The sequence below is a fragment of the Hibiscus syriacus genome, unplaced genomic scaffold, assembly GCF_006381635.1.
Source record: "Hibiscus syriacus cultivar Baekdansim isolate YM2019G1 unplaced genomic scaffold, ASM638163v2 tig00116962_pilon, whole genome shotgun sequence".
Classification (NCBI taxonomy): Eukaryota; Viridiplantae; Streptophyta; class Magnoliopsida; order Malvales; family Malvaceae; genus Hibiscus; species Hibiscus syriacus.
This window is the reverse complement of record NW_024063488.1, coordinates 2,667,092-2,681,724: the sequence shown is the minus strand read 5'-3', so window position 1 is coordinate 2,681,724 and position 14,633 is coordinate 2,667,092. Positions and strand designations below refer to the sequence as shown.

The following is a 14,633-nucleotide window of genomic DNA, read 5'->3' as shown; positions in this document are numbered from 1 at the left end:
TTTAAAAAATAATTAAATAATTAAAATAAAACTATGAAAATAAATAAATGACTAAATGCTAATTTATCCAGTTAAATAAAGGTTTGCCTGCCGTGTCAAAAAAGTCGTAAACAGGCAAAATTTAGCCATTAATAATAAAATTAAAAGCAACATTATGGAAATTAAAAGAGGAAGCAAAGCAAATGATAGAGGGAGACAAGCGGCTCTCCAATCTCACTATTTTCGACGGAGAAAATTAAGAGAATTTTAGAGAGAGAAAGTCAATAATCTTCTTCTCCTTTGCTGCTTTGAACTTCACAGCTTTCCCCTCTTCTTCAGGTACACACATATACTACATATTTTTAGATAATAAAACAGAAAATGAATTAGTCTGAGGATCTAGTGAAGATTTTTACCCTCAATCTGTTTATGGGTTTCTTTCCGATTCTATTTTGAACTTCGATTTTGTGATGAATTTTGGGTTTTATTTTGTACCCATGTTTAACGTTTACCTAGCCTCTTTTTACATGTTTTGATGCTTATCTCTTTACAGTGTTGTGATCAGTGGAGTGATTGGAGATTATATATTGAGTTCGATATTTAAAAAAAAATCAGCCTTTGGGTTCGATTAGCTGCGCACCCTCAATGCACTGCTCTTATTAATGTTTAATTTCGATATTACCATTTCAATCTCGTAAATAACTGTTAAGTTGTTTTTATCACTGATTTAAGTAACTCAGTTTTCAATTTGGATCTGCCTTGTTTGGGATCACGCTTTGTGGGTTGATTTAAGCATTTTTCTGGGGCATGCACCATCTACTTTGCATGCTTATATTGGGATTTGGAGCGCTATTTAGAATTCATGTTTAGGGTTCTAGATTTGCATTAGATGCATTATAATTACTGCTTTGTATCTTCACTTTCTTTTGTTTAACTTTTCCCCCAAAGCCTCATATGTAATATTTGGTTGAAATGTATATTATGGCTTCCATTCTGTTCTCTAATTGCGATAATAGCTTTATTGAAAGTTGTTAAAATTGAGAATCCAAAGGGAAAAAAAAACTTCAAAAATACTCTTATGAGGTTGCCAATTAAATTTAGGGTATTGATGCTAAGTATATGGTATGATTTAATTAATAGAATTATTCTCTCTCCCAAAAACAATTAGCCTAGGTTCATTTATCTTCAAAACTATGGTGCATTTTCTGTTTTGTGGTTTGGGTTTAATTTTGTTTATCCTCATCAATATAATAAAGCACTGGTTGATTGATCTTTCTTGTATGGCTATTATCTTTTAAACAAGTTGGTTTCACTGTTTTATTCTTTTAATGGACAGGTGATTATTAGCTTAGACAGTTTCATTATAAAAAAGTGTCTTTTGTAATTGTAATGGAATGGAGTGCTATTTCTCAATATAAAATGGTGCAAGTGATTTTAAGCTGTCAATTTTCTAAAGATTGAATTGAGTTGTGTGCTATTCTCTCGATAACTGATGGTGAATGCCCATACAATCTTGCAGGTTCAAGTAAAGGTCTTTGGAATGCTAACTTTGCTGTTGGCTATGGCAGAATGCATGTACTGATATTGCATTACTTGTGATAATCATGGCATATTGCCCTGGCTTTTTTGCCTTGAAAGTTTTATCCAAATGGAGAGAAATCTAGGAAAAGGCATAATGGATCAACAGAAGAATCATGAACAAATTCGATACAATAATATTGATGTTGGAAATGAAACTCTCGAGGCTGCAAACCAGAGATTTTTTCATGATCCATCTAGTAATATAAATACTAACATCCGACCTCCTGATTATAATATGTCGGCAGGAGCAAGACCAGTTTTGAATTACTCTATTCAAACAGGTGAGGAGTTTGCTCTGGAATTTATGCGGGAAAGGGTAAATCCCAGGCAACATTTTGTTCAGAATGCTTATGGTGATCCCAACAGTGGACCACTTTATATGGATCTAAAAAGCATTATAGGAGTTTCTCATACAGGTTCAGAAAGTGGCTATGATATCTCTATGCTTAACACAGTAGAAAACCCCCGTCCCCAGGAGCTTGAGAGAAAGGCCCCTTACGTGCATGAAGACAAGAGCTATTATGATTCCATGCGATCAATTTCTCAATCCTCTTCAAGAAATGACATTAGTCAGGGACATCGAGGTTATGAATCCAGAAATACTTCACTCAGCTCATCAACTAAGATGAAGTTCCTCTGTAGCTTTGGTGGTAAAATTTTACCACGTCCCTGTGATAAGAAACTTAGATATGTTGGGGGGGAAACACGTATGATTCGATTAAGCAGGGATATTTCCTTTCAAGAGTTTGTTCAAAAAATGTTCGCAATTTATAACCAAGCCCATATGATAAAGTATCAGTTGCCGGGAGAGGATCTTGATGCATTGGTTTCTGTATCTTGTGATGATGATCTGCAGAACATGATGGAGGAATGTAATGTGCTAGAAGATGGAGGACTGCAGAAACCCAGGATATTCCTTTTCTCTAGTAGTGATTTGGAGTATTCTCAATATGGCATGGGGAGTGTAGAAGATGATTCTGAGATGCAATATGTTGTTGCCGTGAATGGCATGGACCTAGGATCTAGAAAAAACTCAATTGCAGCAAGTGCTTCTGAGAACAATTTGGATGAATTACTTGGTTTGAATGTTGTAAGTGAGGCTAGTCGGACTATGGCTGAAGCAGCTGCTTCTAGTTCTACTTCTTTGACAGCTAATGCACTTGCATCCACAGTCCAATCTTCTAATGCAGCTTCTTCATCAATGGTCCAATCTTCTCATGCACCTTCATCTGCAGTCCTAACTTCTTGTGTACCTTCACCAACCCTCCAATCTTCTCAATCAGTTTTGGTGAGTTCATCTAGTGCTTATGAATCTAGTTCACAGCCATATTTAGAGCAAAAAATGCGTCATGGAGAAGCTAGCCAACGGTTGTATTCCACTCCCCTGGTAGATGGGAAGAGTAATGTTCCTTTGTCTCCTCCATTGCAGTATGGTTATGGTTATCAACCCTCTAACTATGTGATGCCTGGTGAAAATTTAGCTTCAGTGCCAGTCCATGGGCATGTAAACCCCCAGGTGGCTTTAGCTGATATGGGCTTTCAAGTGCAAGATCTGGAAGCATCTATTAAAGAGGTGAAACTGAAAAGAGATAGCTCTGCCTCAAAAATAACTGAACCTGAAAAAGTGCGGTCTCTAGACAAAGCTCCACTAATGAAGGAGCCAAAAATGAAAAGAGATGCATCCCTCCCTAAGATCAGTGAAACTGAAAAAATTCGGATGTCAGAGAAAGATTACAATGTCCCTTCAAATACATATGGAAGTTCTGTTGCAAACCATATTTCTAGTGAGGAAGCATCTGTGACCATTTCAGTTGCAGACATTGGCTCATCTTTGTTGCCTGCAAAAAATTTCAAAAAGAACCAGGAAGCTGTGCAGAATTTAGTGGCCCCTGAAGTTGTAAGTGAAGGGAGAAAGAATGTTGAAGATGACCACTCTTGCCCATCTAGTGGTCCTTTTACATCTGGTGCTGGTGGTTCCGAGGCTGATCCAAATGACTTTATATGCCTTGAAGGATCTGTGATTCATCGAGTGTTTCATTCAGAGAGAATCCCCCGGGAGCAGGCTGAAATGAACCGTTTATCTAAGTCTGATGATTCTTTTGGGTCACAGTTTCTAATGACTCAAGCACATTCTGATTCTTCCCGAATAATTAGAGAAGCAGTTGATATGATTCATGATGGGAATTTGTCTCCTCAAGCTGATCAATCTGTCACATCTGCAAATCCAGGATCTAAAAATCCGCAAACTGTTATGGATGGGCTTGCTGAATTTGAAAGGTATAAAGGTTTTGCTGATAAAATCACCTCTAATATTTCTGAGGAGGTACTTGAGTCAACCAAGGAGAAATCTGAATTGAAACAAGTCTCAGTTAAGACCACTGCTGATGAAGAAGCAGCTGGGTTAAATCATTCCTCAGGAGGTCAAAGAACTTCTGTTAAGCACCTTGAAGATCCATCTTTCAGCCCGTCTGATTTTGAGCAAATTGAGATGGATGAAAACAAGAATACAGGAAATCATTCTCAGGGGCATGGCAAACCTTTGGTCTGGGCAGAGAACCCAATTGGAGCAACTTCCAATGTACAGCCTACTCCTTCTGTAAATGCCTCTGAGCATGGAGACATACTTATTGATATTAACGACCGGTTTCCCCGTGACCTTCTGTCTGATATATTCTCAAAAGTTAGAATGTCTCAGAACCTCTATGGTATCAGTCCATTCCCTGGTGATGGAGCTGGACTGAGCTTAAACATGGAGAATCATGAACCTAAGCATTGGTCATACTTCCGTAATTTGGCTCAAGATGAGTTTGCTAGAAAGGATGTTTCCCTCATGGATCAGGATCATCTGGGTTTCTCGTCTCCGCTTACAAATATTGAAGGTGGGGCACCAATTGATTATAGCTATCCACCTTTGAAATCTACTGGTGCTGTTGCCTTGGCTCAAAGGAAGCCGGACATCAATTTTGATGAGGACATTAGACAAGAGTTGACTTCTGCTGCTGCTACTAATAACTTGGATATAAGCTCAGAATACAATAAGTCTCCAGTCAAGGGTGATGAAAGTAGACGAGTTGGGCAAAACCATCAAGTACCTGAATCTGAGTTTGAGGTACTAGTGCCTGTTGATATGATTTATATCCTTAGCATCTGAAGATAATTCTTGCTTTTGTCCGTTTTCTGACTTTTTTCTGTTTCCAAGGATGGAAAATTGGATATTCGGGATACTGGTGTACCTCCTGGGGATCATTCTGGTGGAGATATTGATTTAAGCACATTGCAGGTATATCTTTAATTCTAGATTATCTGATGTCCTAGTACTGAAAGAGCTGGTGAATTTTAAATTTTCTTTTATGTTTTCTAAATTTTCCAACTTTAAGAAAGCTTCGCCCGATTATTTGCATGTATGTTTATGTTTAAATCTTCAACAGAAAGCTTCTGTTAAGCCAGTAGTTCTTTTATCCATCCACAACCAAGCCATTCCTACCATTTTCTAGAACCTCATTACCAATGGAACCAATGCGGCTGCTAATGATTATTTTCTAGATGTTAAACGCTGATTGTCAGCATACATTTTTTTTCTAAAAATGGTCTTTGTTTCCTTACCTTAGCCAGCATGCTGGCAATTATGTCACCTCAGACGGCATTCATGGATGATATCTGTTTCTATCTCCTCCTCATCTCAATTTATGCTGGTTAATTGACTGCAAACATGGGAGAAAAATGTTATTCATCATAAAGGGGGTTTTTATCGAGGCCTGCCATTCCTATAAAAAAAAAAATATGCTTCTTGGTTGAACTGTTCTGCATTTTGTGCCCCCTAGTCTCAGTATTATTCAACTAATTTGGTCACTATTTCTAACTTCATGGAGGCTAATTTCATCAAATTCCATGGCAGATCATTAAAAACGAAGATCTGGAAGAGCTAAGGGAGTTGGGTTCAGGTACATTTGGCACTGTATATCATGGAAAATGGAGAGGAACAGATGTTGCCATCAAGCGGATAAAAAAAATCTGTTTCACTGGTCGTTCATCTGAGCAAGAGAGATTGGTTAGTTTTCTTGTTGTTTCTTGGCATTTTCTGAATCATGATTGGAGATTTATACTTTTTCCACTTCGTCTCATATCATTAACAACAGTCAGTCTTGAATGTTTTTCAGACTGTCGAGTTCTGGCGTGAAGCTGACATCCTTTCGAAACTTCACCACCCCAATGTGGTGGCCTTTTATGGTGTGGTGCAGGATGGACCTGGAGGAACACTAGCCACTGTCACAGAGTTTATGGTGAATGGCTCTCTTAGACATGTTTTGCTTTGCAAAGACAGGTAATATTTTTAAATATAGTTATTAGAATGTGCTGTTTTCCTCTGTTGCTCAGACTCGCGTAAATGACCGCCTGGTTCAACACGACAAGGATAAGCGTTTGGGGTATGGATCAGATTTTTTGGACTCGGGGTGATGGGGTGAGAAGAACAGAAAATGAAAGAAGCAGCAGCAGGAGAAGAGAACGGAAAGGGAGAGATTAGAATAGCTTGAAATCTTGGTTTTTGAGGGGCAAAGTAGTATAAAAAGCAAAAAATAAAGAAAAAAGTACAGTGAAAAAAGTAGAATGTTAAAACCTCTTAATTTGGGTTTGAAGCCCAAAAGATTGTTAATTAAATCCAATTCAAACAATAAACTAATATATTTTAGATTATGTTTATTTTTATTATTTATTTACAATTAATAATAGGTCAGAAGAAATTAAATAAATTAAAAACAATAATGTATATATCAAAAACTGATTTATATATACATATATTATACTTATGCACATATAAAACGAACCTCCTTACCCATGTCCTCCCGGATCCTTTTGTGCTGTATCCCTGTGTCTCGAGTTTAACTGAATTGGCAAGTTGGACATCTAGACACATACTCAAGTCCGACACCCGTGCCTGAGTTTGAGCAACACCGTTACTTTCATCACTCTAGAAATTTCAATTATATATTTTGTTTTACTTCATAAGTTCTGTAATTGTGTAGGCAACTTGATCGTCGTAAGCGGGTCATTATTGCCATGGATGCAGCATTTGGGATGGAATATTTACATTCAAAGAACATTGTGCATTTTGATTTAAAATGTGACAACTTGCTTGTCAACTTGAAAGACCCTATGCGGCCAATTTGCAAGGTAATTTGAATGACATTTTCATTTATAAACTTATAAACTTTACATTTTGCATCTCTTATTTTTTGTTAGGTAGATATTGATGTAACCTAAGTTACAAAATATGATGATGTGTGTGCAGGTTGGGGACTTCGGGCTGTCAAAGATAAAAAGGAATACCTTGGTTACTGGTGGTGTGAGGGGAACTCTTCCATGGATGGCCCCAGAGCTTTTGAATGGCAGTAGTAGTAAGGTTTCTGAAAAGGTAAGATGATTTTGTTCAGAGCTTAGATAAAGTTTGTTAAAGGTCTTGGTTCAGATCTTGCTTTACTGCAATCCTTTACATGCTGGCATCAAAATATATATGCTTCATCGAAGTGCTTGCCTCGCAATGATTCTGTTTCTAATATTATTTTGGATGACTTATAACAAGTGGGTTATACTCTTCATCATCTAGAATTCAACGGTACTTACTGGCTCAAGTTGTAGTTTTCTGTTTGTCAGTTATAAAGAAATGAGACGCTTGGATTTGTTGTCTCTGAACATTTTTCAGACCTAATACCCCCCACCCAATTTTCTCAATTTAATCTTTAAGATTTTTTTGTGCAATTTATTTGTATAAAATGTACACAATAGATCCAAGGTTCAAATCTAGGTTTCTTCCTAAAAGGTCCACCTCCATGACCCGTTAAGCAAGGATCAAATGGTCTTTATGCAAATATTACTTACCTGGATTTTGTCATTTGCAGGTCGATGTGTTCTCATTTGGCATTGTTCTATGGGAGATTCTTACTGGGGAGGAACCTTATGCCAATATGCATTATGGAGCAATAATAGGTATGAAATCTCAGTTGAAGTTTTTTTTTTTTGGCTACATGTGCTTTTGCTTTGTCAGACGTCTCATTTCTTTTTCCGTATTTTCTGACCTTACCATCATTATTTTATTGCTGACTTGATTTTTCTATTATTTTCATTAACCTTCTGCTGCTAAATTTACTATGTCACATTGATAGTTTACGTCCATATACTTTTTCTGGGGTCGGTCTATGTAATAATCTATAATATCGAGAATGTTCCCGCCTTTTATTCATGGTTGATTGAATATATTAACATGGGTAGCCTGTGGTTTGATTACCTCATCTCCGTGCAGGAGGCATTGTTAGCAACACTCTGAGGCCACCTGTACCAAGCAACTGTGACCCTGAATGGAAGTTACTAATGGAGCAGTGTTGGGCTCCGGATCCTGTGGTTCGACCATCATTCACGGAGATTGCTAGACGCTTGCGCATCATGTCATCAGCAAGCCAGACAAAACCACAGGGTCATCAGCCGTTGAACCAAGCATCTAAGTAAAACTTCTGATGCACACACTCATCAATGATTATGATAAGTCTGCTTTGATTTATATACTCCAAAAACGCTAGTGTATTGTTTTATATGAAAGAGTAAGGGAGACTGAGATATGATATTATTGTGCTTGGAAGTCAAATATGTTTATATGTAAAGCTATTATTATTCGCCTCACTGTGAATAACTGTGGGGATACAAACTTGGTTTTGGTGCTTGCTTGTAAACAATGTTCAATACAAATGTCTTTCTGTTATATATATACATACATGTATTGATTAGGGTGATAGTTCAGTTATATGAATATGAACATGTATTCAATGCACAATATATTCCAAAATCATGTATTACATTACATGCATGTATAATTTTAGATACATGCCAAAAGCGTCCTTTAACCAATCATGTGGTCATCTTCACTAATGAGAGTGTACATATTTCATGATTAATCATTTATTTATATGGAGAGCGCAGCAGTGAGGAATTAGTCACTGCTACCGACATTGGAAGCTCGAATCATAAATGGATTGATCCAGTTTTATTTTTTCCGTTTCAATTGAGTAATAATTCAGTTGATGACTAGGCATGATGATTACTTGATAATACTATTTATGTGGTGTTATATAAAACATTATAAAATTCGTAATAATTGGTTTAATATTGATGATATATGTTTTCTGAAGATGATTATATTGTCTGGTGGGAGTATACTTCACTATTTACGTCCAAACTCCCAAGAGCACACGTTTGGTACAATTTAACAAATGACGACGGTTTCCTGGTTAAAAATGCTTTGCAAAAATACTAAAGTAGTGATTAGAAATCGCGAAGTTCTGTCTGCTGGATAAGCGTTTTGCATCACAAATTTTCGAAATATAAAGAAAAATCATGCTACACAATAGTAGACTGAAAACGGAGGCATTCGAGTTGGAATTCAAAATCGAATATGGTCATCGCATTATTTTAGGGCGACAATTGTTTGTTCTTTTTGTGCCCACTTCATATGAGCCATTTTTAATACACAAACCTTCAAGCTAGCCTTTTAGAAACACTTCTAGCAATAATAATAAGTCTTAAGATTATTAAAAAAGACCGGAGGCATCGAGAAGAACAAAGAGTTGCCTGAATTTCATATACTGGCATAAAGTGGAGCTTGTGATCACCAAGTAACAAGGATGGCAAAGTCCAGCCATTTCAGAGGTTGCCAACAATGCCTACAGTTGGAACCCAGGTCGAAGTTCGCAATCCACTACATGGAATCATAACAAAGCTGCAAGTCATAAGTGATCAAGAGAACAACCCAACAACAACCTCAGGATCCTTCGCCTCTGCTGATACTAAATTCAATCATACTTTCATACCATTATTAAATAGTGTTCAAGTACAATTGTCAAATATGAAATTTTAAGAAAAATGAAAAATCTAGATGACATGGAAACCAACAGTTTACATCCATCACGTGACTGCATTTCATCAAGGGACAAACTACTAAAGTTGCAAACAATTTTCAGTCCTCGTGCACAATCAAAACGGAAAACATTCAGGGTTACAATGAGGAAGATTTCCAAAATAAACACACTTCTGACTAAAGAAATGCAGTAAAAGGGACCGTAACAGTATGCACCGCCATGACAAAACTTAGGAGGTCCCATCTATCGCCAAAAGTAATTCTTCAACCCCCCCTTGATACTTTGAGATTTCAAAAGTTATTCAGCTTTTATATGAAATGCAAGTAAATCACCCATGCATCAATCCCAAAGGACTACATGCTAAGCTTTGAAAGAAGTTCTCTCCATCTCGGGGTCTCTTCATCAAAAATGTAGGTCAGTGGCGATATTAGCACCCCACTGCCTCCGATCTGAACCAAACAATATTCAAATTCAGTGACCAGGATGAGCATCAGTTAAATCCTTTTAGGGTAGGGGAGGCTGTAATATCTACACATATCCTAGCATGTATGGCTGCACCTAAAAACTGATCACTTATTAAATAAATACAAGTTTATTTTCATTATTTTGGGGACCAAATTATATGCCCAACTCCTTGAAAGCTAATTGTGACACCCTAAACTTGGCCCGAGAATCCTAGCCGAATCCGAAGCACCACATTGATAATCAATGTGAGCTGATTCGATCAAACATCACTATATACTCATACATGACACATAAAGTTCATTATACACAATATCATCCGAGCATACTTTCAGGTTAAACATGCTTATTCCGGGTTACATACAAGATTACCAAACCAATTACGGACCAAATAATTAATACTCTAGAGGTTAGGTATCGATACTCAGCCCTAGGGTATAGATACCCTAGTCAAATTCTCAATTTTAGGCTGAAAATCACAGTAGCTGATGTTGGTATCAATACCTAAGCATTGAGCATTGATTATGGCTAAGTTAAGACAATTACATAAAAGATTATCAAATTACATAAATCAATAAGTAGGAAATGCTTTTAGAAGCAAGGAAAAACATGAGGACTTCTACAATGAAAACATTAAAATGAGGCTAAGTTAAAGACAATTACATAAATGATTATCAAATTACATAAATCATTATAACTTTTGTAATAATTTGCGTAATTGTCAAATTTCATAAAAATTTATCAAATTACGTAAAATATTACAGCCTCCTAATACTTATTGTAATTACACAGAAAATTAAAATTTACGAAAAAAATATTAGCTGAATTTGTAATCTTTTTGCTTAATTACTACAGTTTTACTTTTGCCTTAAATTAGCTTAATTTGAGATTTTATTTTAGAATTTCCAAAAACACAAGATGAAGTGTTCTAATTAGAATATAGATCTAGACTTGGATTAAACTTCATATGCAAATTGGGTTAGAGATAAAGTAGTGTTCCAAATAGAGCAAGCACTTAAATCAGTGTCCATAGCATTTAGGTTGCCTTTATCATCATTCATCATGACTCACCGCTCTCAACTGTTGCACAGACTTGTACAGAGCTTTCTTCGCTACACATATCACTATGGCATAGTAGTCAGCAGCTACTTTTCCATCACACTTACAAAACACGGGACATACTGTGGGCCCCTGCAAATATTAATAATTTTTTGAGCCTTCTTAGAATTAGCAGTTGCATTAAGAAAACCTTCAATTATTTCAAGTAAAAATTTGCAATGACTTCAAGTTCATTCCAAAAGTAAGTATTGAGAACAACGTCCTTTCAAACTTCACCTGCAACCCAGCTAAAGATGGTTGGCTCAAAACTCGCTCAGCCACTTCCTCTGCACTACTGCCCCTCATATTTGCAGTTACCTACCATAAGAAAAACTTATAGACAGGAAGAATACTGGGAAGAAAAGGAAAGAAATCCACAAGACTGGAATCCTGAATTAATTCGCGCACCGTGAACTGACCGAGAGCCCTCAAATGAGCCTCAAATCTTTCAAGAATCTCATGTGTCGTGTCCAGTGCACCTTTCCGCTGGATTAATGCCTTTCGGCTTGCAACAAGGACAGCCTGATGTCAAATGGATCTTGAGATCAAGCAACAAACTCTAAAAGCAAATCCTTTTCAAATTGCATACTCTATAGACTATAAGATCACTCGCTTGAACTTTGCATGAACAAGAAAAGACAAAGATCTTGTTACCTGGCTTTCCAATACAACTCCACCTTCAATTTCTTTCAAATTGTTTTCCGTAAGTGTTGTCCCACTACTAACAAGGTCCAAAATTGCATCAGCTATTCCCATCTATATTTAAAACAAAGAGAAATGATTTCTATAAACATCATACAAACAAAAAAGGAATAGTTTTCCAGATTGCTTTGTCTTTATCTAGAATTACTAGTGTTCCCTTTTAAATTCACTACCTTCAATAAGAAAACAACATTTTGTCCAATCAATATATCAACAGGGTGAAAGACTGAAAGGACACAACAGGTGGGTAGAACATTGGAAGGTACATTTAAACTAATACATATAAGAAAAAACTTCAAAAGAAAAACCTATATTACAGGTACTTGGGAAGAACTTAATTCTTACAGCAGGAGCAGCCTCTAAGGCTCCATCAGCAGTTGAAAATGTCACATGCCTCAGTCCATTTTCTTTCATAAATTTAGGACCAAGCTGTACAAAAAGACAATAGGAAATTAAATTCAAATATAAACATTCTTTCAATAAGTTACTTCAAATGAGTGTATGAGACAGAAAGTCTGGAAGACATAATTTACAAAAATCAGTGAAGTGCATGTCATACATAAGTGAAGCCAGTAGAAACTCTTAAAGGTTTCTCAATGTTCCACTGAGGCATCTCAGCTAGTTTCCTCAGTGAATCGATATTCTCAAAGATCCCATATTTGGGAATCTGAAAAACCAAAATACAAACCATCACTGACAGGGATATCAGAAAGGCCCAGCTCAATATATAGTTGTTAAAAAGAACACTTACTGCAAGGGATAAACGACAGTCACCGTAGTCAAGGGCATCATGAACAATAATAAGATCTTCATTACCCTGATAAAGTATCGAAAGAACAAGACTTTAACCTGCATATTTTTCTGAGAGCAACTCTTTTTACTTATAGGAATATATAAGGATAAATGCAGTATTAGAATAAACCACATTACAACCAAACTCAATAACTAGTGACATTTTCACAACTGAAACAATAACATGTAAACGATAGTTCTAATTTTAAATTCGACATTTAAAGGCAGGAATTTTACATATTACATAAGCACTGCACTAAGTTGGATAATTCAATTACTAGTGACATTTTCAAAATTGCAAAACACTACAAAGGATGGCCGCAATCAAACAGTATCCTATACATCAAAACTTACTTGTCCATATTCACTGACAGTATCAAGCCCCACGATACCAAGATCTAAATCTCCAGATAGCAATTTGCGGACAATGTCTTTGGGCCGCTGAAACCAGACTTCTACATTGGAAAGCTGGGAGAAGAACACATTAAGAATCGAATATCGACCATACATAAATGAGATGCAGATGCCAAGGAGAATACAAACTGTGAGATAGAAAGATGACACAGACCTGAGGTATTTGCGCAACATACTGCCTCGGATTGACTTGCTTAACTGACAATTGGCAATCCTTTTGCAGAAGATTGAAAGGATTCATCGGAACATTAATTTCAAACAAAAAAGTGATTAAAGTGTAGCACACATTCAAACATAATGATTGAAATTATGTACAAATTTTATTACTTACAAAAGTTAGAACTTCTAATTTTCTCTGACATTATTAGATTTTGCATCCAATAAAATTAAATAAACTTTCTAAACTATTAACAAAAAGGAAAATAATACGCAAAACTTCATTTTCTGGTGAAGGAAGCAGTACCTTGAGTAGATCGAGAGTGTCAGCAGCCATGCGACCTTTGCTAGGCAAGCCGAGACGAATTTCATCCCTTTCAGCTATTTTACTATCGAGTGTTCCGTTAACGACAGCCGTTTGGAGCTGCGAGGAGCAACAAGATATGAAGCTACGTTTAGAAACCGATACGTAGAATGAGTGAGGACATGAGATTGAGAAGGCGGGTATATATGCGGTGGCGCATTGCTGGAAATAAGGCTGCGAAAGAAGCATCTTACAATGGCTGGCCAAAATAAAAACCCTAACTGTCGGTTTTTGAAATTATTTGAAGAAACAATGACGATTCGTGCCACAAAGAAACCAGCCGCCGCAAAAGGAAGGAAGATGCTTTTCAGATACTTTTTTGTTTGGTGGTCTCAAATGATCGACTGTAGGAGGGAGGGGTATGATTGGATGCGGCCCGATATATTCTGTTTGATGCACTTCACCGATCACCACTGACCCAGGGTAAAGGAACCGGTGAGCAAATAATATGTTTAATCAGGTAAACTATTGTCTCGAGGTAATTATAATATCTCCTCTCTATTATTATTTTTAATTAAATCTTTATTTTATATCTGATCATATCAGCTCGGATCAAATTTATACTATAAAATTAGAGTCGGGTCAGAGTTAGATAGAGGATATATTTATCGGGTAAGTCGGGTCGGGTTGACCAAAAACCCGACCCAACCTTAGTCATTCCTAATTGTCTCTTTTAATTATATGAACTATAACTATAACCACTTAATTATTGTTTTTTTTACCACTACTTTTTTAATTTTGTCAATCAAATCATTTAACTATTTAAGTGTATCAATCAAACATTTGCTGTTAAAATTTTAGGGAGAAAATGTGGCTATTAAAAAAATAATATAATTATACATTTAATCATCAATTTAATCCTAAATTTAATTCAATTAAAATTTAATCTTTAATTTATTTAATTGAATTAAAATAATTTATCTCTAAAAATCAACTTTTTGTTTTTCATATAGTTCATATTTTTTTGTATTTTATATTGATGATTAAATTTTGTATTCTTTGAAATTTTATAATTTTGTACACTTATATTTTTAACCCGCATAATGCCAAAAATAGTCACAAACGTATACTAAAATTGTCATTTTAGCCCTTATTCAATTTTTAAATATTTTAACCTCTAATATTTCACTTTGGAGCAAAAATCTCCCTCTATAGATAAAAATCATTAGTTAACACAAGATTAT

At 36.0% G+C, this 14,633-nt stretch overlaps 2 protein-coding genes across 4 annotated transcripts; one reads left to right on the top strand and one right to left on the bottom strand.

Moving 5' to 3' along the window:
- Positions 1–205: 205 nt before the first annotated feature.
- Positions 206–8,282, top strand: LOC120189939. Of its 3 annotated transcripts, none has more exons than XM_039193071.1 (10): positions 206–318; positions 1,499–1,908; positions 1,951–4,669; positions 4,760–4,840; positions 5,456–5,608; positions 5,718–5,881; positions 6,582–6,729; positions 6,848–6,970; positions 7,455–7,542; positions 7,856–8,282. In XM_039193071.1, exons 2-10 carry the CDS (start codon positions 1,628–1,630, stop codon positions 8,056–8,058), a joined length of 3,960 nt encoding a protein of 1,319 aa, XP_039049002.1. In that variant the 5' UTR covers positions 206–318; positions 1,499–1,627; the 3' UTR covers positions 8,059–8,282. The 3 variants fall into 3 exon arrangements, with proteins under 3 accessions (XP_039049002.1, XP_039049001.1, XP_039049000.1); XM_039193070.1 differs by having other exon boundaries at positions 1,499–2,795; positions 2,826–4,669; XM_039193069.1 differs by having other exon boundaries at positions 1,499–4,669.
- A 1,199-nt stretch (positions 8,283–9,481) lies between these two features.
- On the bottom strand, positions 9,482–13,765 carry LOC120190059 (ATP phosphoribosyltransferase 2, chloroplastic-like). Its single transcript, XM_039193185.1, has 12 exons — positions 13,393–13,765; positions 13,084–13,143; positions 12,870–12,983; positions 12,475–12,540; positions 12,283–12,390; positions 12,069–12,152; positions 11,676–11,777; positions 11,430–11,543; positions 11,259–11,339; positions 10,995–11,114; positions 9,677–9,910; positions 9,482–9,515 (listed from the first exon to the last, which is right to left on the bottom strand). Exons 1-11 carry the CDS (start codon positions 13,636–13,638, stop codon positions 9,815–9,817), a joined length of 1,191 nt encoding a protein of 396 aa, XP_039049116.1. The 5' UTR covers positions 13,639–13,765; the 3' UTR covers positions 9,482–9,515; positions 9,677–9,814.
- Positions 13,766–14,633: the final 868 nt, after the last annotated feature.

Coding starts and splice junctions, on each gene's coding strand:
- LOC120189939 (XM_039193069.1), top strand. CDS start 1,628: ATGGAGAGAAATCTAGGAAAAGGCATAATGGATCAACAGAAGAATCAT. Junction 4,670..4,759: donor TACCTGAATCTGAGTTTGAG/GTACTAGTGCCT, acceptor TCTGTTTCCAAG/GATGGAAAATTGGATATTCG. Junction 6,730..6,847: donor CTATGCGGCCAATTTGCAAG/GTAATTTGAATG, acceptor ATGTGTGTGCAG/GTTGGGGACTTCGGGCTGTC.
- LOC120190059 (XM_039193185.1), bottom strand. CDS start 13,638: ATGCTTCTTTCGCAGCCTTATTTCCAGCAATGCGCCACCGCATATATA. Junction 12,984..13,083: donor ATGTTGCGCAAATACCTCAG/GTCTGTGTCATC, acceptor TTCTTCTCCCAG/CTTTCCAATGTAGAAGTCTG. Junction 11,340..11,429: donor GGGCTCTCGGTCAGTTCACG/GTGCGCGAATTA, acceptor TTCTTATGGTAG/GTAACTGCAAATATGAGGGG.